The sequence below is a fragment of the Polistes fuscatus genome, unplaced genomic scaffold (genome assembly GCF_010416935.1).
Source record: "Polistes fuscatus isolate 324 unplaced genomic scaffold, CU_Pfus_HIC Scaffold22, whole genome shotgun sequence".
NCBI classification, from domain to species: domain Eukaryota; kingdom Metazoa; phylum Arthropoda; class Insecta; order Hymenoptera; family Vespidae; genus Polistes; species Polistes fuscatus.
This window is the reverse complement of record NW_025113099.1, coordinates 1,201,634-1,225,335: the sequence shown is the minus strand read 5'-3', so window position 1 is coordinate 1,225,335 and position 23,702 is coordinate 1,201,634. Positions and strand designations below refer to the sequence as shown.

General features: G+C 32.1%; 1 protein-coding gene across 1 annotated transcript in view; it reads right to left on the bottom strand.

The window, feature by feature from the left end:
• Positions 1-275: 275 nt before the first annotated feature.
• LOC122517950 (dipeptidase 1) overlaps positions 276-23,702 on the bottom strand; it is a 71,412-nt gene continuing 47,985 nt past the window's right edge. The window contains exons 6-10 of the mRNA XM_043636584.1: positions 18,838-19,014; positions 18,466-18,550; positions 16,336-16,411; positions 7,239-7,374; positions 276-921 (exon numbers count right to left, since the gene is read on the bottom strand). Coding sequence (XP_043492519.1) covers positions 805-921; positions 7,239-7,374; positions 16,336-16,411; positions 18,466-18,550; positions 18,838-19,014 — 591 coding nt within the window. The 3' untranslated portion in view covers positions 276-804. The remainder of the gene's footprint in view (positions 922-7,238; positions 7,375-16,335; positions 16,412-18,465; positions 18,551-18,837; positions 19,015-23,702) is intronic.

The following is a 23,702-nucleotide window of genomic DNA, read 5'->3' as shown; positions in this document are numbered from 1 at the left end:
TTATTGTTGTTGTTGTTGTTGTTGTTTGGTCTTAAATATTATCACGGTGTTTTTTTTTTTTATATATTTTTTATACGAGTGTAACTTTGTAGCACGCGAGTCGCCGTTTATAATAATCGAACGTTCGTCTCGAAAATCGTTCTCCGCTTTTTTTTCTTCTTTTTTTTCGTTTTTTTTTTTTCGTAGGAAGATTCTTAATATATTTCTATTGTTATTTTTTTTTTTTTATTATTATTATTATTATTATTATTATTATTATTATTATTATTATTTTGTTTTTGTTTAAACGTCGGCCTCCTCCTTCTCTCGTAAATAAGAATACAAGTGTTGGTTTTTATTATTTTTTTTTCTTTCTTTTTCTTTTTTTTTTTTTGTCAGAAGGCGCGACCTTTTTCTTTTTTTTTACTCGCGAAAGTCGCCGCCTGGCAGAATTGAGCTCGATTTCTTTTTTTTTCTTTTTCTTTTTTCTTTTTTCGTTTTTAATACTCTTTTTTTTCGTGCTTTAGTTCGTTTTTTTTTTTTTTTATTATTTCGTCTCTATCTAACTTACGTTGTATAAAGATTTAAGAAAGACGTTGCGATTATATTAAAAAATGAAAAAAAAAAGAAAAACCAAATAAATTTCGTTCGCAGTTAATTGTTACATTCCAATTTGTTTTCCGTAGTTTCCTTCCGAAAAATTCCTCCTCTTATCAGTTCGGTTAACGAGAGGAAGCCAAAAAAAAGGAAGAAAAAAAAAAGAAAAAAAAGAAAGTCGTGCGTATTTAATGTTTTCTCGTTAATGGGGGGTGGGGCCCCGTTTTCTTATGGTACCGCTAATCTTCTAACGTTGTAACGGCAATGATTACGTCCAAGGATGTCCTCGGATGGAATTTCTTCCTCGAGTGGTTCCATTCCGGCGGCAGCCATTCTGTCACGCACCTGTGAACAAACACATACGTGAAATTTGTTAAGTGTTTGCACGGACGTGTTGCTTCGGATCTGTTGTTTGGATACATTCAGTTGATTCTATCATAGAATAGCATAAACCGAAACACGTATAATATAAAAAGTATCGAGAACAAAATATAGAAATTATTTTAATTGATTTTTTTTTATATCTTGTCCAGAAAATCAAACTATTAAAATAGGTATCTCAGAAAATTTGGACGGGTTAGAAATTCTTTTTGAACGTTATTATTTTGATCTAGTTTATGTTTCGTCCCTTTCATTGGGATTTCATCAGCAACTGAAATTTTTTTAATGACGCAACCCTAACGCATTTGTTCGTTCGAAGAACTCTTCTAATAAATTCGAGCTTCAGTTGTTTAAGAAAAATCGAGAGGCCCGGGGGGATTCGAACCCAGGATCTTTCGCATACCGAAATAACGCTCTACCATTTGAGCCACGAAGACCTATAACTAAAATTCTTATTATAACTTATTGATATATTATATAAAAAAATATAGAAATTATTTTCTTAACAATTTAATTCTTATCGCTTAACATATTATTTTCATCTTACTTTAATCATATTTTTGCAAAAAAAATGGATTATAATATTATTCACGAATAATAAACTTTATTATAAATAATAATAAACTACGGTAAGGTAAAACGCGAAAAGTTTCTTGTAAAACGTGACGACGAGAGTGTTGGTTAAATTACACGAGGGACTTTCTTCCGAAAGAAAATTTTAAACTATCTTTCATGTATACGTGCGTGTATATGTAATGGTAATAATAATACGTATGAAAGTATCATCGTGTCAGCGAATGAGAAAGAGAGAGAAAGAGAGAGAGATAGAACTCGATCATCTTTCTTGTAGCAGCCTCAATTTGGCACTTATGGACGCAAAACTCGTTCGGTACACATACTCATGAATGCGTATACACATACGTATGTGTATATATTACCTAACAGAGTGTACGTGTGTGTGTGTGTATTGCGAGTGTTTCGTAGTCGGGAATACTAACGAGAAAAATTGCGCCCGACGATTGCACGGTTTTAGCGAAGAGTAAAAGGATGAATAGAAGTGGGACAAAAAAAGAGAGAAAAAGAGAGAGAGAGAGAGTGAGAGAGAAAATGTTATATCGAAGGATACAAAATGTAAAAGTTACGTATTCGTATACCTGTATATGTATAATGCGTGTACGTACATGAGTATATGAATATGAGTTAGTAAAAGGTGAACGAGAGTGAGAGAAAAAAAAAAGATAGAAAGAGATAGAAAAAGGTTTGCTTGGGTACTCTGCGTATTTCATGGGAGACTGCACAAAACCCATCAATTTTCTCTAAGTCCATTAACTTTCTATAGGCATTACCGTCTACCATAGACTTTCATCCATGAACGAATAATAACCGATATGAGAATATCGGAATTCCTTTTTTCTTCTTTCATTTTTATTCTTCCTCCTTCTCTTTCTCTCTCACTCTCGCTCACTGTTTTATTTTTTTTTCTCTTTTTTATTTTTTTTTTTTATTTAAAATGTTTCGTTACTTTTAGACGTATTCGACTCGCATCAAAGTTTGGGGGATAAAACCGCGGAACGTTTGTTTTTATTATTCTCGTTTTCTTTTCGTTCGACGGAAAAAAAAAAAGAGAAAAAAAAAAAAATTACAACCGACTAGCACTCGTTTACCTCACGTTTCTTATTTCTTTTAAAAGCGAGGATTGCGAACAACTGTAACTAGGCGCAGGGAGGGGGAGGTTGAATTTGAATTGGTTTTTTTTTTCGTTCAGGTAAATCTTAATCAAATTTACGACGAGAACAAAAATACTCACGGATGGTCTCGCCCGAGCCCTTTTTTTTCTTCTTTTTTCTTTTTTTTTTTTTTATCACCTCAGCGAATACTCTCGTTCTCTGCTACGTTTTTATTTTTTCACCGTTGTTGGTTTGGAAATTGAAGCCTCCTTTTTTTTTTTTATTTGAAATGCTAGCAAAACTCCAGGAACCGTGAGAAATTACGAATGGGCGACTTTAAATGTCGCTGGATAACAAAATTCTTTTACCCTTTGACGGGATACACTGGGATTAACATTTTTCTTTTTGTTTCTTTTCGTTTTTTTCTTATATTAAAATTTTTTGTCCCACTTCACAATGAAAGAAAAAAAGAAAAAAAGAAAGAAAGAATAGAAAATTTTGGGCAAATTAACCTTGGCGAAAGAATACAACAATCTGCATAATAGAACATTAGCATGATCGTACTCGTACCCAATTCATTTTCAAAACTATAGTAGTACACTTTAGTACTCGTTTGCAGGGAAATTTTCAAGAGAAGGTGGGTAGATAGAGGGGGTGGGTGGGTAAGGAAGAGTGTTCTTACGAAACAGGCTCAAAGTGTCTTCAAATTTCACTTGCATTCTCCCGTTCCCTTTCTTGGGTTTCCATGGGTCATGGAAAGACTTCTTAAGTACGGAAAAGGTAGGAGGATGTAAAGGAGTGGCTAAAGGAATGTCGGAATTGAATTTCAGGGGTACGTAATCGTCAGTAATTTGTTCAGGAAGCGATAGGCGCGACTATTATTTCACCAATTACGAGACTTTGCGTTTAACCCTTAACGAACACCCTCTTCTTTAGTTTTTCGTTTTATTATTATGATTATTATTATTATTATTATTATTAGTAATAGTAGTAGTAGTTTCTACACTTGTACAATGATGCCAAATTGCTGTACTCTTGCATATAAGATTGTACATTTGAATATTTTGGTTGTAATTACGAATCGTTATCAGGTTTCAATGAAAACTCATTTTTAATTCAGCGAGACGATCCTAATAAAATTTTCATTTTCTAAACAAAATTTTATACAGTGAAAGAATGTGTATGTGTGTGTGTGTGTGTGTATTGGAAGAAATTGATTATCGATTGTGCCTTGTAATTATGGTTGGATTATAAGCAACAATTATTTATATCATAAAGTAAATCATAAATTAAATTTCGTAATCAAAATTTACGAAGAAAAAATTCATTAGAATTTTTGTTTATTTCAACATTAACATTAATATTTGATCAATAATATTTCGAATGAATAAAATATAAATTAGAAATGTACAGGTTCGACTTGAATTTCACCTTTTTCCAAACTTTTAACCATCGAAACGCAATGATTGTTACGTTCAAAGTTAATCGTCGTAAAATGTGAAATATGACAAACGATGTTAAGGATGAAATAGCACTCGTCTTCCGATTTAATAAACGGCCGTTGCTCCAGACAAATTACAACCGCAATTTCGTGGCCAACGGCGTACACCACAATTAAATTATTGTTGTAATTTCCAGTACAGTCATCTACAAGCGTGCAAGACCGTATATAATGTTTCGTTTAACACAATGTTGTTGTCTTCATTCCAATATCTTTTTTTATTTAACTTTCATTCTTTATTTTTCCGATAAAATCTCAATCATCGTCTTATATATATATATAGATATAAATAATAAAATAATAATATAAGTATAATAATAATAAAAACTGGTGTGTGTACTTATGTACGCACGTAAGAAGTTATACTTTTTTGCCGTACCAAAACGAACATAACCTCAATAACCTCAAAAATAACTTCAAAAAAAAACTTCAAAGAAAAAAAATAACTTAAAAAAGAAAAATAATTATTATATATATGAGCCGTTTATTTTGAAAGTGGCCTAACTCCATTTTTCATTTTTTTCTGGTTACCCACGGTAACATGTACAGCTTCAAATTATCTATCAATAAAGCATTTAAGATTTTTTATATTCCGAGTAAATACGGTAATTCTAGACACATAAGTTTTCAGAGTTAGTTGAATCACTGAACCGTTTATTTTGAAAGAGGTCTAACACCATTAGAGTAGAGATTTTGGTGTGGTAGAAATGGCATTAAAAAAAAATAATTTACTGTTTGTCCCCCGAGAGAATTACAATATTATCAAAAAGTGTCGGAAAGGTAATAACTTTATTGTACATGAAATGAGACAAGAAGATTTTGTATCAACAATTATTAGAAGACGCAATTTTTAAAAGGGTAAAGAATTCTAACGGAGAACCAATAAACTGGTTAAAAATATGTTGGATGTGTTTTGTCAAAAATGAATAAGATTTTCTATAAGACATCAATGAATGAGAACGAAAATTTGAAAGTCCTGAATTTAATACCACGTCGGGGTAGATCAAGAAAGTTCGAAAATATTGTATTGACACCACTGTATAAAAATATAAGACAAATTACAACCGTAAAATTCAAGGACATAATTGACTTATTACGATATATACCACCGGAACATCATGATTTCTTTAAATCCCTTTCACATACACAAAATGTAGATGAGTAGAAAATTGTTTTATTTATGTTTGTAAAAAATATTTTGAATCGCATAATTTATGTTTTTAAAGTGTTATAAAGTATGTAAAATAAAATAAGTATTGTTTTTTCGCAATTTGAAGCATCTTAAATTATGTTGAATGGACTTCGGTTCCTTCAAATTTTATAACGAATCTGGTTGTTAATTTTGAAAGTGGCCTAACTCCATTCTTGGTAAGAAAACGCATATTATTCACTTAATAATTGCCATTATTTTAATAGGAACTGTAAATTTAACACCTTTAGATACACTTAAGAAACATAACTCATTGTTATTCTTTACGTATATTTTTAATTGCATTGAAACGCAAACCTTTAAATATCTCAATTTAAGGTTATATGGAGTTAGGCCACTTTCAAAATAAACGGCTCATATATATATATATATATATATATATAAGAAAGAATAAAAAAAAGAAAAAGAAAATATCAAAATATAGATATCAGTCCACACTAAATATAAGAGAGATATATCGAATTACTTCACGCGTCAACAGCCATGGCGCGGTTACAGCATTAGTTCTCGCTCGATCATTTAAGTAAAGCAGCGCTGAGTACGATTAGTACTTGGATGGGTGACCCGGTTGAGAAAAAAAGGGGGGAAGAAGAAGAGAAGACAACTTTATGCCGTATACTTGAAATCGCTTTGCCGCGCGTCGTAAATACCGACAAACTTCGTGGTGTCGATTTTTCGTGTCGCTCGGAACAAAATCACTCCCCATTACATTTTCCCCACCGCGCCAAAAGAAGTATAACCTCAAAAATGTTAAATGAAAAATTTTAAATGGAAGGTTAGGCGTTGATTGAACGAATCGAAAGAACGTATCACGTATGCATTGTGCATAAAATAGGTTAGAATTTCGTTAAAACCATCCAAAGCGTGTTCCAGTCTCTTGAAATGGGCGTAGGTCTGGTGATTTTATATATAGAACAGTAGTGTGTTACATTCTACCTAGACATACTTTGTATATATATGTATATGTGTATATATATATAAAATATAGGTAGAAAATATATAGAAGGATGGAGAACGGGTGGTGGTTGGAGGATCGAGCCAGCTGGTTCTAGGATTGGCAGACATCCAAGAGAGTAAAAATCGTCGATGCCCCTATGTACCTATTTCAACCTTTCCTTGCAATCCCTCCAACCCTTTCCTCTTCCCGTAACCTCGTGGCACACTCATGCAACTCTGGATGCATGATTTGTTTGCTTTATTAAATTCGATATTGGTTGAGTCGGCTAAGCAGATATTTCTTTTCTCTTTCTCTCTCGTTTTAGTTTTTTTTTTCTTTTTTGCCAAAGTGTATATAAATTGTTATATTATAATGTATGGCAAATGTGACTGGAAGATTTATTTTGAAAGGTGGTGTCTAAGTAGATTTTTAAATAAAAATTAGATGCTTAATTTAGTGTTAACTTTTGATTCATAATTTGTTAGTATTTAATTTCTTAAAAAATGCTGATGCTTTGTTAAATTTAAGATTTGTCGGTAAAAGAAATTGCCGAATTGTTGATTATGAAAAGTGGTGTAAGTTTAATTTCAAAAAGAATTTCCTGTATACACTATAGAATTATTATGATATTATAAAACAATGCAGACAACACATATTCTAATATAATTCACACACATAATTATTTATAATATAGAAAATAAATGACAACTTGGAAAATAATTTATTAATATATAAATAATTATATAATATAATAATATATAATAAATGTATATATAAAATAAGAAAGAAAAATAAGATTGTGGATAGGGAAGCTTGTTAAAAAAAAAAACATAATCGCCTTTGGCAATATCCTCCAACGTCGCGTTTCAAAGTAGATAGGATTATAAAGTCAAAGGATGTTCGATAAATAAGATAAAATATATACGGAAGGAAAGGAAGAAGAAACGAAAGAAAAATGTCTCTTACCTGTTCGACTGCTTTGAAGACCCGGATGAGATTCAGGCCAGCAAGTTTCTGGATATCTCTTTCTGACCAACCGCGTGCTAACAATTCTGCGAATAACTCCGGATATTTGCTCACGTCTTCGAGACCTGCTGGTGTCCTGAAACAGACAGTTCGAAATTGGCTTAGAATAGATTGGCCAAGATTGTTATATTATACTTTTAATAATGCTTTCATTCAATCTTATATCTTCAAACGATTTTAAAAAAAAACAAGAAAATATATATTTTTATTTTTTCTTTCCTCGTTCATTATTTCGGACGTTACGCTGAATTGTTTTTTTTATACTGTACCTTCCTTTTTTATTATATTTTTTGTTCTTTCTTTTCACGTATCAAAATAAGCACACGAGTCTTGTTTCCAAAAATACAAATAAATCCTTTTTTTTCCCCCCCCAATGAACGAACAAACTAGAACAAGTCTATGTTTGTATTCGAATCCGACCTTCTGATTCATCTCGAAAAGTAAAATATGTGTAACAGTACTTCAGATAAGTACTCCTCAACGTTTCCAATTTACAATTAACGTTCGCTTGAAAAAAAAACTAAAAAAACAAAAGAATCGAACTATCGGGTAATAACTCTTATCGATACTTAATATCTATTACACACACATACCTACACATTTGTAGATAGATACAAGAGGGAAAAAAGAAAAGGAAAGAAAGAAAAAGAAGAGAGAAGATAAAATAGAAAAAAACTGGTGGAATCCTGTTTGACGATGACACGACGAGAGGGTCTCTTGGACGATGCAAGCGAGTTTCGATCCTCCTCATTACGGGTGTCACAGTTAGGGAGGGTTACGTTGTTAGAGAAACGGATAGGAAAGGGCTGGGTACATGGGTGGGTGGACGGTTAGGTGGTTGGGGCTACGAAAACGAGGGTTTGAGAGATCCGTTGAAAGCCAGCCGGCTGACAATGTCGAAGCAGCAAGAGTGGTTAGGGACTTATTCATGGTGCATCGTGTCGTGGCTGAAACTGGCAGTTATGCGGCTCTGCACCAGCAGCACTAGCACCAGAACCAGAACCCAGAACCCACCACCAACACCAACAGCAGCAGTAACAGCAGGAGCAGGAGCCATGTACATCGAACTGTTTCTGCCACACGAGAGTTGACTTTTCCTGAGAGTCGAATTTCCAAATTGCAATTGGACGTAGAACATATATTGCAACTTGCATTCTTTTCCTCTTTTTTTTTTACTTGTCCTCCATTTGTTTTTAATTGTCCTCCTTTTTGAAGTTATATTTTCTTTTGGTGCATTTGGGTAAATTGTGATGAAAGTGAATTTTTACGAGCGACACGAAAAATCGACACCACGAATTTACAATGCGCGGCAAAGTGATTTCAAATTTACGGCATGAAGTTTGTCTTTTTTTCTTCTTCTTCTTCCTCTTCTTTTTTTTCCTCAAGTGGGTCACCCATCCGAGTACTAATTGTACTCAGCGCTGCTTGACTTAAATGATCGAGCGGGAACTGATGCTATCACAGCGCCACGGCCGTTGACTCATAAAGAATTCGATATATCTCCCTTATATTTAATGTGGACTGATATCTATTATTTGATATTTTTTTATTCTTTCTTAGATATATATAATAGATATATTAGATATATATAATATATCGATCGATTGAAATTATGTTTCCTTTCTTTTTTTTTTTTTTTTTTTTTAAGTAATTTTTGAGGTTATATTCGTTATGGTACGCCAAAAAGTATAACTTCTTACGTGCGTACATAAGTACACACACTAGTTTTGTTTTCTTTCTCTCTCTCTCGTTCCATTACGAAAATCGATTTTTTTTTCCACGAGTTTCTTCTTCCAATCCTTCATTTTCTCTCGCAATCGTAAATTTATTCCTTTTTACCGACATAGTTATTTTAAAAGTATTCAACGAAGGGAGAGAAGGAAAACGTTAATTTTTAATTCCCGAGTTTTTCAATTCAACGGAACCTTTTTTCGTCGATTTATTTAGCGGCAGACCGAGGAAGTGCCGTACACGCACGCGCTATGCAAATTCCTCTTTTGGCAGTGATTTACGTCAGGAAAAAGTCAAGATTCGAATAGGATATCGGTGAGAAAACATACACCGAGAGAAAAGAAGAACTTTGAATAGGCCAGAATTGCATTCCATCACTTTACACATACACACACACACGCACACTTTTTTCTCCTTTTTTTATTTTTATCACTTGAAGGGATTTAGGAACGATAGTTCCGAAAGTCAAGTTCAGAAAATACGTTTTAAACTATTAGACGTTGATTTTGTTCGTAAAAAAAGAGTACAAAAAATTGAGAACTAAATTGAAAAGAAAGAAAAATTTATTTTCGTGATCGAAATGGAAGGATTTTCTTGTAAGCTTAACAACCAACGAGGAAGGTTTGTTCGTGATAACGCGTGGAACGTGTCAGCCATGGAAAGGCCATCGAGTAAATGCGGGTTAACGATCCAATTAACGCTAATCATTACAGTTATTGTGGCGAATCGGGGTTAGCATAGGGTCTACCGAAGTACTCACGTTTTAAGCGTAAGTGAGCCGAATAGGATGCGGTTGAGGCCTTTCTCTCTTCCTTCCTTCCTTCCTTTCTTCCTACTACCTATGCTAATATGAATTTTAATCTCACGTAAAAGCTCATTGGCCAACCTAGCCTTCGTAATACCACCTTTCCATCTTTTCATTATTTTTTCTTCTTTTTTTTACATTTTCTTTCTTTTTATATATTTAATTTTTTCTCTCTTTCTTCCTTCCTTTCTCATCCTAACAGGTGACCCAATTTCCTTGCTCGAAATAATTCAATGCATTAACCCTTTTCACGCTTCCCAAATGAATTTCAAGTCAATGGTTACAACGATCAACGAAATTTTGGTTTTTTTTCCTTCAGATATTCATTGTAATTATTTTACAGATTATTCAGATATTCATTGTAATTATTTTACAGTAATTAATTACAGATTCATTGTAAATATATTCGTTCGATTATCTCGGTTTCATCGAGTAATAATTATTAATCGATTGTATTAGAGAATTTTCTTGACGATTTAAACATACGTTTTACGAGAATATACTTTGGTATTACTGTTACTATTATTCTTGACTGTTAAAAGTTACTATCACGGTTATTCCCCTCTACGCGTTGAAGGTTTTCTCCCTCAGCCATGTGTTTCATTTTAAGGGGGTGGAAAAATGTCAGAACCAATATTAAAGTTCCATTCCTTTCGTGAAAGAGAACGAGAACGAGATGAGATACGCCAACCAGCGCTACGCATTGTTTTTGTCTCGTAGCAAAATCTTCATTGATATTCCCATAGGATGTTTTCTCGCCATGAAATATCTCTTTCCCTTCCTTTTTCTTTTTTTTTTTTCTCTTTTTATTTTTTCCTCTCTCTCTCTCTCTCTTACTTTCCATCTCTCTTTTCTATCCGATATGATTATCATCACCTTTCCTCTTATTTTCTCAAGATTGACAGTGTCGATAATCCCGTCTCTCGAATTTTATGAAAAAAGTGTACGCGTTTCCGAAGATAAAAAATATAAAAATATAAAAATAAGAGGAAGAGAAATTATTGCATCGAGTTTTTTTAAAGGGGTAAAAAAAAAGAAGAAGAAAAGGAGAACGTAGATGAAAAGATAAGATAGTAGGTTAAACAAGAACGTTCGTCGGCTTAGAAATTTGCGAATAAAAAAAAAAAAATCAGTCTCTCGTTCCATATGAAAATAATCGACACGAAAACGATGATCGCGCATTTAAATAGATAAATCTACATTTTTCGAGCAAATTTGAGATGAGATAAAACGGTGAGTGCATTTTTTTTTCTCCCCCTCATTGAAACGAGACTCGTTTTTCTCATCTTCACTTTCTTTTTTTCTTTTTTTTTATGCGTCGTCTCGTTCGAAATTGCATTTAATCGTTATCGATGAGAGAGAGAGAGAGAGAGAGAGAGAGAGAGTCATAAATTGTAAGATGAAAACGACCGGTTTTTATGTTATCGAAGTTGTTATCAAACTGACGTGAGTAGATAAAAGCAATAGACTTTTTCTTCTTGAAAATGTTCTTTGTTTAGAGAGAGAAAAAAAACTTTTTATGATTTTTTCGTTTGCTAAGAAATATTTTCACGGCTTTCAAATATTTTCATTCATATTTCGTATAGCATTGTATATACACCTGTTGGTAAAACTATATAGTTGTGATAGTAGTAATAGTAATAATTTTTGAGGTGACTGTAGTTGTGAGACAAACCAAAAAAAGAAAAATGATTTTCCTAGCGTGACCAACATAAATTCTTGGAATTTATTCAGGTCAGTTTTCCTTATGAATTTTCAAATTATGTAGGTTAGTACTACGTAGATGTAAACACCCTTTTGTGTTCGGTTACACAATAATATCTCTCGAACCCGAGGTAGTCGTACGAACGTCAAAGAAATGGGGATCATTTTAAAAGAGGGCAAGAATTATTTGAGAAAATTTCGTATAATACAGTTTTGTTTGGTCTCCGTATTCCTGGATATATTTAATCCTGAATTATTTTTCTTCCCCAATAGAGACACGGGATAATATAAAACGGCGAATGAAAGGATAATCATTCTTAACAACAACCAAATCCAAAAGTTTAATAAATGTCGTTCATAATTACCGGATGTTTAATACACAGTAACAAAAAATACGAGAAGAATAATGCGAACATTTCATACGCGTTGTTTTTAAAAACTTTATCGGATTATTATTTACTTTTATCACCTGAAAGAAACATTCGTCCCATTGTTGACCGTAAATAACGCGTCCCATAAAGTTTGCAACTGAACAACCAATCGTGGGATCGTCATAGTTTTCGAAGTATGCATCGCATATACCTTCACTCGCGTAGCTCACGTTTTGTTGGTTGTGCGGTTACTGATATTCTTTTTTTTTTTAATATCTATCTTTTTTTTTCCCTATCTTTTTTATTTTTTTATCCCATGAAGAAGGTAGAAAATTTTTAACCGCGATGTACAAAAAGCTAAATACATCAAAGTGAAATCCATCTATACGCCTGTGAGAGAATAACCGTTTAACATCGTGTGTGTTAACCACCCTTTGTAATTCTTCTCTCTCTTTTTTCTCTTTTCATATATTCACATAACGTTTCCAAAATCTTCATCGTTTATTCGTTTTAAAGAATTAGTTTAAATAATTAATTCAACCATCACACATCTCCCCCACCAATATATTGCATTGTCTTATCGTAAAACTTTAAGAATACGATCGAGAAGATAGAAGAAACATTTTCGTTTCAACGTTATTTTTATCAAAACAAAAAACTAAACTCAAACAAAACGTGTTTCTCCTTTTCGCATTATTTTTCCAATCTCTTTCTTTCATATCCCCCGTTTTCGTTCTTTCATTTTTTCCCGTTCCTTTACACATACATCTTTTCTCTCTTTTTTTTTTTTGTTCGTTTCTCCCAATGAAAAACAAGCATCGACAAACTTTGTTGTTGCTCTTTCAGCAAGCACGCCCCGTTCTTCTCTATTTTCAACGTCATTCAGCTATCCCGAATTTTTCCTACCCTTTCAATCGAATATCCCGATACCTATCGCAACAACAAAAGGGTAAAAAGCGTTACCGCCGGAGGACTCGACACATTCCCCCCTCTCCTCCCCATCCCTCACCTCATCACTCCAGTTCTCTTCTCTTTTCATCCAACGTCACCTCAGTCGTTTCAATTCTCCCGTTTTAAAACTGCTCTTCTACCCATCCCCCTATATTTTCCTCTCATCCTCCCCTCCATTCCCCTCCCCATCGCAACCCCCACCCCTCCTGTCGATGCTTTTAACTCGTTCGCTTCGGGGGAAGAGCAAACAGAAACGTGCGAGCTTCTTGATTTGACAAACTACACGAGGAACGGATAAGTCGTCCAACCGATGGCTGCTAAAGCTACGAAATAGTGTCACGTACGATACATAACCACCCCCACCCCCTCCTCCTTCTCATACTCATCCCCTTCCTCTTCCTCATCTTCCTCATCTTTCTTTCGTATTTATCTCTTTGTTTGACTCCAATTCATCCTTTTGTATATTTTTCCACGAATATGCGTGTTTCTTATCTTTCTTTTCCGATTCTCATTGAAATTCGAAACATATCCATGGTTTCATGGTGGTGGTGGTTGGTGGTGGTTTGTAGACACTCGACAATATGAAAACTTGCGTAGGGTATTTGAAATGACGAATGTTTTCATATTACTAGAGAGCAATATTAATGCACCTGGGTTTTTATAAATATATAAATATATATAATAATGTAATATAATAAATATAATATATAATAACTATATATAATAATATAATATATAAAAAATTAAATGAGCCGTTTATTTTGAAAGTGGCCTAACTCCATTTTTCATTTTTTTCCGGTTACCCACGATAACATGTACAGCTTCAAATTATCTATCAATAAAGCATTTAAGATTTTTTATATTCCGAGTAAATACGGTAATTCTGGACACATAAGTTTTCAGAGTTAGTTGAATCACTGAACCGTTTATTTTGAAAGTGGCCTAACTCCATTAGGAGTAGAGATTTTGGTATGGTAGAAATGGCATTAAAAAAAATAATTTACTGTTTGCCCCCGAGAGTATTACAATATTATTAAAAGTGTCGGAAAGGTAATAACTTTATTGTACATGAAATGAGACAAGAAGATTTTGTATGAACAAAATTATTAGAAGACGCAATTTTTAAAAGGGTCAAGAATTCTAACGGAGAACCAATAAACTGGTTAAAAATATGTTGGATGCGTTTTGTCAAAAATGAATAAGATTTTCTATAAGACATCATGAATGAGAACGAAAATTTGAAAGTCCTGAATTTAATACCACGTCGGGGTAAACCAAGAAAGTTCGAAAATATTGTATTGACACCACTGTATAAAGATATAAGACAAATTACAACCGCAAAATTTAAGGACATAATTGACTTATTACGATATATACCACCGGAACATCATGATTTCTTTAAATCCCTTTCACATACACAAAATGTAGATGAGTAGAAAATTGTTTTGAAATTTATGTTTGTAAAAAATATTTTGAATCGCATAATTTATGTTTTTAAAGTGTTATAAAGTTATGTAAAATAAAATAAGTATTGTTCTTTCGCAATTTGAAGCATCTTAAATTATGTTGAATGGACTTCGGTTCCTTCAAATTTTATAACGAATCTGGTTGTTAATTTTGAAAGTGGCCTAACTCTATTCTTGGTAAGAAAACGCATATATTCACTTAATAATTGCCATTATTTTAATAGGAACTGTAAATTGAACACCTTTAGATACACTTAAGCAACATAACTCATTGTTATTCTTTACGTATATTTTGAATTGCATTGAAACGCAAACCTTTAAATATCTCAATTTAAGGTTATATGGAGTTAGGCCACTTTCAAAATAAACGGCTCAAATATATAATAACTAATATATAATAAATAATATATAATAACTAATATAATAACTAATATATAATAATATAATATATAATAAATAATATGTATTAACACGTCTTTTGTTTCTTTGAAGTTTTGGTATTGTATTATTTGAATTTTCTTTAATTCGTTTTTTGCTGTACGATCAATTATAATTTTCTCCTTGTATTTGACTTTATTTCCTCGAATATATATGTATTCGTGAAATACACAATTTATTAAATTCATAATCAACTATTTCTTCATTATTATTGTATTAAACTTTCCGATGTACGTACGAGTACTTTGATTAATTTTTTTAATTTTTACACGAGTACGCGTTCCTTATCTTTCTTTCCGATTCTCATTGAAATTCGAAACATATCCATGGTTTCAGGGTGGTGGTGGTGGTGGTGGTGGTGGTGGTTGATCGACAATATGAAAACTTGCGTAGGGTATTTGAAATGACGACGTTTTCATAATGCTAGAGAGCAATATTAATGCATCTGGGTTTTTAAATATATAAATATAATATATAATAATGTAATATATAATAATATAATATAATAACTAATATATAAAAATATAATATATAATAAATATAATATAATAACTAATATATAATAACTAATATAATAACTAATATATAATAACTAATATATAATAATATAATATATAATAAATATAAAAATTAATAACACGTCTTTTGTTTTTTTGATGTTTTGGTATTGTATTATTTGAATTTTCTTTTAATTCGTTTTTTACCGTACGATTAATTATTATTTTCTCTTTGTATTTGACTTTATTTCCTCGAATATATATGTATTCGCGAAATACACAATTTATTAAATTCGTAATCAACTATTTCTTCATTATTATTCTATTAAACTTTCCGATGTACGTACGAGTACATTGATTAATTTTCTTAATTTTCACACGATACTTTTTGCTCGAATATTAACATTGAATTTTTAATACTGCACGTTAGAAATAAATATTTTCAAGTTTTAAACCATATACAGGTAATCAGTGTTACTTGCATTCGTATACGTAAACGAACATGGTAAATAGAATAATAAACATAAAATATGCTTTTTTTTTTACAAAATATCAATATCCATCATTTAATTATCTATATTTACGTATTAAACATGTGTTTCGCTCAAAATTTTCCAACCCATCGTCGATTATAAACGACATTAATAAATGAGCTTAATAAACCTCACGGTCAGAACTTTTCAGCCCACTCAGACAAAATTTCACCAAGAAGACAGAATTTCACCAAGAAGACAGAATTTCTATAGACTTACTTTGTTAATTATTAGACAAAATTGTATTTCATCATCTCGTCGTCTTGTAAAAATAAAAAAAGAAAGAAGAAGAAGAGAAGAAAGGAAAGAAAAATAATATCTATCGGTTAAGGTAAAAGCGGAAATGTATTCAGCATGGTTCGTTAATTAGTTTGAACGAAGGTATAATCAATCTTCCTTGGCATATTTGCTGGAATGTAACTCTACTATGGTTATATTTTCTTACTCTCCTCTGCTAATTAATTCTTTGGACGTATGTATGTATTCTAGGTTTCTCGTATACGTAAGTAGAATGAATAGAATAGAAATAGAAAACACTTACAAATTGATCCCGTCGTAGCCGGCACCGATTCCAACGTGATCCACACCGGCCACTTTTCGAATGTGGTTAATGTGTGCTGAAACATTTCAAAATGGGAGACAGTGTGATAAATGTAACGTAAAATATAACGTATGGTTGTTAATTCGTTTCAAAATTATAATCGACGATTTTTATAATCAATCATTTTAACAAATATATTATATTCTTAATATAATTTATATTATTATTATTTTTTTATTTATTATTTTAATTTATATTTATATTATTATAAATTATATTATTTAAAAGAAACGAAATTAATTGAATACTTTTTTATTTGTTAACACTAGATTTACCAGACCAGTTAAATTGATTGGCTTTGCATTTTCAATTAAAAATTCTTACCACATGTAACATTTTCTTTTGGTTATGATATTATCATAACTTTTGATGCTATAATTAAAGAATCATTTTTATGAACTTTATATTATTTTATATACATTTTTTTGCTATTGCTACATTTACCTCATTAAGCACTTGTTTTTAAAGATCAGTAATTTCGACTGGTTTTGGTAGAAATATATCAAAATAGCTGGTAAATCTAATGTTAAACGAATCTTTTAATAGAATGGTTTTGTTAATTCTTTTTTTAATTAATTTTTTTTATCTTCTTCTTTTGTAATATATAATTTAGATAAGATAATCTGGCGCACGTAAAATCCGTTGGTATTCGAAACACAAATTACGTGATAACATTCGTATAAATCGAGAAACTCGATTCCTTATTCAATTATTTAAACAACGGTTGTATCCTATCGTCTTATCGTAATAATGAGGAATGATTCAAATTCCATACTAATGAACGCTTTTCGTTAGGGTCGGCGATAATAATACGCCCCGTTTCGAAAGAGAAACGGACGGAAGATAATAATGGGGAAATGCGAGGATCAGTTTATTCATGATGCCGATATAATTATAATGGAAATTTTTGCCAGACATTTTTCAAATTATTATACATTCCCTAGGATCGAACATTAATAATCGTAGCTTACAATTACTGTATGTTCTTTTATTTGTCAAACAATGCTTTTATACACTTCCTTTTTACCTGTTTCGCATTGTCCACGTGATTTTCAAGATTTATGCAACCAAATTCGCTAGTGAATAATTACGATGATGCGATATAAACATGCAATTGTGTATATCTGTATGTATAATAAATGTATTTGTATGTTTCTATACGTATATCTATGTATATGCATGTACATATGAATTTGTATGCAGTTATGTGTCCTATGTATATGCATGTACATATGAATTTGTATGTATCAATGTGTCTATGTGTATGCACGTATGAATTTGTATGCATAATGTGCATTTATGTGTATGCATGTATGAATTTGTATATACAAATGTATACATAGAAAAGACAGGTCTACCAGTTCCGCGTTTATCTCTCCTGTCCGATTTTATTCGCGTTCGTTTCTTCGTCCGTTTCGGAGAATAGTAGAAAGAGGCAGCGAGAAGTTTCTTATCGAACGTCTAGCTCGTTATTCAATCGGCTTTCTACTTTTTCCCCGTTACACCCCTCTAATTCGCCACTTTGCTCCTCTTCCTTTTCTTCCTTTGCTTTTCGAGAGATTGTACAAAGAGAGAAAGAAATAGAGAAGGAGGGATAATTTACTACGTTCGAACGTGTGAGAAATGGTTAAAGTGAGACAAAGACAAAGGAATTGGAAGAGAATAAGCGAGATATATATATATATATGTATATATATATGTATTATATACAGTGTTCGAGGAATATCACGAAGAAAATTGGTGGTTCTCGTGGGAGACAACTCGAGGATTTCTTTCTTTTCGTTTCGTCCCTGTCTTAGGACGACGAGATATTTGCTTTTCTATCGAGAATTTCCTACATCGTATATATTCTTTACACGATAACGTTTGAATTGATATTGTAAGGTTGACAATAGAGTACTTTTGTTGGACGTGTAGAAATTAAACAAGAATTAACTGATATTAAGAGTACTTATCGTTGATTTTAATCTTTCAAAATTCTATTTAATATATAATTAATTAATATTTATAATAATAATAATAATTAATAATATTTTTTATTTCTTTTTATATAATTTTTAGACAACTTACCAACGACATCTTCTAACGTTGACGTTTCGCTGCAGCTTAAAAAAGGGGGGTAGAAGGATACCATAACTATACCACCAGTCCTCGCCTAAAAATATTAACGAAACAAATAAAAACAAACAATTAAATTGAAAAAACAACAGATTGATAAATTATTAATCCCAAAGAAGGAAGATTATAATATTTTAAGATTCGTGAAAAAATTGGACCGTTGGATTTTGACTGGACCGGGACTCGAACCCGGGTCATCCACTTTCCGAGTGTTTGCCTTTAACCATTGAGCTATCGAGGGTCTACCGTCCAATCTTCTCACGAATGCCTATTAAAGTGTTCGCCTTGGAGGCGCTCACATTTCACAATATTTAAAAAACTTACCAAATGTCTTAAAGCGTGATCGGGCACATTTCGCGAGGAATTGCATAGAGCATGAGCACTGCTGTGACTAAAAATGACTGGCGCTCTTGAACTTGTCATGGCGTCCAACATGGTGGGTACAGAAACGTGCGATAGATCCACCATCATCCCCAGTCGATTCATCTCGAGAACGATGCTCTGAAAATTAACGGGAAAAAGCTCCTTCAAAAGTCTTTTTCTTTTTCCCCTTCTTTTCTTTCTTTCTTCTTCTTCTTCTTCTTCTTCTTCTTTGTTGTCATCTAGCACGGATTAAAAGGGAAATCTCGAGTTGTTCAAGTTGGAGTCGGAAAAGTTATGTGAATGCGAGTGAGTTCTTAAGGTTTGAAAAAACTTTCAAAGAAGAAGAAGAAGAAGAAGAAGAAGCAAGCAAGTGAACGAACGAACGAACGATCGATCAATTGGTCAAAACGAAGAGAGATTTCTTTTCAATTTTTTTGTTTCTTTTTAATTTCAATTTATTTTTAACCTCGAGCCCCTTTCGCGTTTGATTTTCCATCGAAGGAAGAAAAGTTGAAAGATTCTCGAAAGAAAACTATCAACTTTCAACGTGAACAATGTGTAAGTACACACATATATAGAATCTGTGTAATTATTTTATATATATTTATGTATATGTATTTATTATGGATCTAACCATAAGTGTGCGTGTATGAAACAAAGTTTACGTTGGTATTGGGGAAAAAAGCAGCTTTAGGTAGGAAGTAGAATTCTTTGAATCGATTCGTTTGACAGTGGGGACACGTTACATCCGAGTGACACTTATTGCACTAGCTGTCTCACCAGATTGAAGGCAGACGACGGATGGTTCGTAATGTTTGCCCACCTATAACGATTAGAATTCAAACCACGTCGAACTGACAGAAGAACCAGAGAGAGAGAGAGAGAGAGGAAGAAAAAGAGAAACAGGAATATTCGGAGCATCGATCTTTAAATGAAAGAAAATAAACAATAAGTCTCGTATATTATTGTCATTTTTCTTTCTATTATTATTAATATTATTATTATTAACAAATATCATTATATTCATCGTTATTCATTTTATTTAAAATTTCATTTATAATTAGTTTTATTTATTAACGAAGATTATTTACAATCGATTTATTATTAATTTTAATTTTTATTAATAACTTCTATTTATTAATTATTTAGTTAATAACTTTAAATCTTCGTGTAATATCTTTTAATATAATTTAATTTTTATTAATAATTCTTATATCTTCTTGTGTAACATCTTAACGAGATTAATTATTATTAAATAATATTTTTTCTTTTCGAGTATATTACGAGATAATCTCTATTTTATCTCTCCTTTATATAATAAAATGATGGAAGATGAGTAGACGAAGAAGAAAAAAAGGTGTGATAGGTAATAAATAAAATAAACGACGGTGTCGTTCAAAGACGATAAAGACGAGTAGAACGAGGAAAACGAGGCGTCGTCGTCTTTGTCGTCAAAACTTGGTGATGGGGAGAGAGGTGAAAGGAAAGTTCTTGTTATTGAATCAATAAAAAAAAAAAAAGAAAACGAAACGTGAGTCTTACGTCTCAATCTTTCTTTTCTCGTCACAGTATAGGTGATCTTCTTTTATTAAGGTTTCAAATTCAAGGATATTATATTCTCTTTATTTTCCTTATTCTCTGTTTTTTTTCTTCACTGATAGTTAATTTCGATAAAATATTTGAACATTTTGAAGTTATACTTCTTTTGGCGCGTTGGGGAAAATGTAATGGGGATTGATTTTGTTCCGAGCGTCTGGGAAAACGACACCATGAGGTTTGTCAGTATTTACGACGCGCGGCAAAGCGATTTCAAGTATACGGCATGAAGTTGTCTTCTCTTCTTCTTCCCCCCTTTTTTTCTCAAGCAGGTCACCCATCCAAGTACTAATCGTACTCAGCGCTGCTTTACTTAAATGATCGAAGCGAGAACTAATGTTGTAACCGCGCCATGACAGTTGACGCGTGAAGTAATTCGATATATCTCTCTTATATTTAGTGTGGACTGATATCTGTATTTTGATATTTTCTTTTTCTTTTTTTATTCTTTCATGTATATATATATGAGCCGTTTTTTTTGAAAGTGGCCTAACTCCATATAACCTTAAATTGAGATATTTAAAGGTTTGCATTTCAATGCAATTAAAAATATACGTAAAGAATAACAATGAGTTATGTTGCTTAAGTGTATCTAAAGGTGTTCAATTTACAGTTCCTATTAAAATAATGGCAATTATTAAGTGAATAATATGCGTTTTCTTACCAAGAATAGAGTTAGGCCACTTTCAAAATTAACAACCAGATTCGTTATAAAATTTGGAGGAGCCGAAGTCCATTCAACATAATTTAAGATGCTTCAAATTGCGAAAAAAACAATACTTATTTTATTTTACATATCTTTATAACACTTTAATAACATAAATTATGCGATTCAAAATATTTTTTACAAACATAAATTATAAAACAATTTTCTACACATCTACATTTTGTGTATGTGAAAGGGATTTAAAGAAATCATCATGTTCCGGTGGTATATATCGTAATAAGTCAATTATGTCCTTGAATTTTGCGATTGTAATTTGTCTTATATTTTTATACAGTGGTGTCAATACAATATTTTCGAACTTTCTTGGTCTACCCCGACGTGGTATTAAATTCAGGACTTTCAAATTTTCGTTCTCATTCATTGATGTCTTATAGAAAATCTTATTCATTTTTGACAAAACACATCCAACATATTTTTAACCAGTTTATTGGTTCTCCGTTAGAATTCTTGACCCTTTTAAAAATTGCGTCTTCTAATAATTTTGTTATACAAATCTTCTTGTCTCATTTCATGTACAATAAAGTTATTACCTTTCCGACACTTTTCGATAATATTGTAATACTTTTGGGGGACAAACAGTAAATTATTTTTTTTTAATGCCATTTATACCACACCAAAATCTCTACTCCTAATGGAGTTAGGCCACTTTCAAAATAAACGGTTCAGTGATTCAACTAACTCTGAAAACTTATGTGTCCAGAATTACCGTATTTACTCGGAATATAAAAAATCTTAAATGCTTTATTGATAGATAATTTGAAGCTGTACATGTTACCGTGGGTAACCGGAAAAAAATGAAAAATGGAGTTAGGCCACTTTCAAAATAAACGGCTCATATATATAATAATAATTATTTTTTTTTTTTAAGTTATTTTTTTTCTTTGAAGTTTTTTTTTGAAGTTATTTTTGAGGTTATTGAGGTTATATTCGTTTTGGTACGGCAAAGAAGTATAACTTCTTACGTGCGTACATAAGTACACACACCAGTTTTTTTTATTTAAACGTTAATACTTTCGCTAAACCATTGTCACGAATAAAAAACCGAATGAAGTATCCGAGATTTCTTATTCATCTCAATCTTTTTATCTATCCATCTGTCCGTCTGTCTGTCCGCCTGTATTTCGTTTTACCTCTCTATTTCTGTCTCCTTCTACTTGTCGAGTAAGTCGAGAACGGTGAGATAGACATCGTTAACGTGACTCGTGCGAGTCTCCTTTTCATCACATCGTTTCTTTCGGATAAACGAAGAAAAAGATACAAAAATACAAAAACAAAAAGAAAGAAGAGAAGTAAAAAAAAAAAAAATAAAATAAAAAGAAAGAAAGAAAGAAAGAAAGAGGGGACTAGACGAGATAGTATTTCAGTTGGAAAGAGGGATAAAGTGAGGAGGAAACGTGAAAAATCTCCGCGCGTGAGAGAACGCGATGTTCTTGACGTTGACTTAAGAAAAGGATGCACGATGAAAAGGAAAGGGATAAGAAAAATGTAAGTAGTAGTTACGTATATGTATATACGTGTTCTACGTACTTTTTACACGTGTGTGTGTGTGTGTGTTTGTAGGTGTGTTTGTACGTTAGGAAGTCAGTCGAAAAAGGGAAAGGCAAGTATAGTCGTCCTTCCTTATTCGAACGATTTATTTCCTGCGAAGACTCCTTCTACCGTCGTCCTTTATCTAAATTTTATTTTATTCCCTTTGCTCCTCTCTCTCTCTCTCTCAGTTTTCCTTCGTACTCGTGAACGACGGCGATGGTTTATCTTTTATCCGAACGAATAATCACTGACCTTCTTTCTTTCTCTAGTTTTATCCTAGTGACTTATAAAAGAGAAGGAATCTACGAAGATGGGGGAAGAAAAAAAAGGTAAAAAAATCCAATGCAACTTTAAATCTTCGAGGTAGAAGATTTCAGATTATAATAAAATAATCCTATGTTGCATGGATATTTTGTATTATATTTTAAATGAAACAAAATTGATATATTTTTATTAATAATAGTATCACGTAGTAGTTTAATTCAATTTGTTGTTATAGGATGGGACTCAAATAATCTCACCCTGCACCTATGCGTATGCAGTTATTGCAATATTTCAACGTGTGTGTGTTGAATTTCTCAGCATGCATTACGGTGCATCAAAAAGGTGGGTTACCGTGCCTCAAAGAATTTATGGAAAATTTATCGTCAAAAGTATTCTGTTTTTAACCCTCCCCCTCTTCCCCACCCTCCCCATTCCTCCCCATTCCTCCCCAAACCCTCCCCATCCCTTCCCATATTCCATCTGGTGTTACATTTATTGTTGATTCATATCTTTTTATCTGTCCCTTTTTCTCTTCTTCATCTTCTTCTTCTTCTTCTTCTTCACCTTTCTTTTTTTTCTACACGTTTGTCTGGACACTTCGTCGAAAGCAGAAAACTACTCTCGGTGACAGTTAGATTTTTTTTTCCCTCCTTCTTCTTCTTCTCCTTTCATTTTCTTCTTTTCCTGTTTTTTTTTTCTTTTCTTTTCT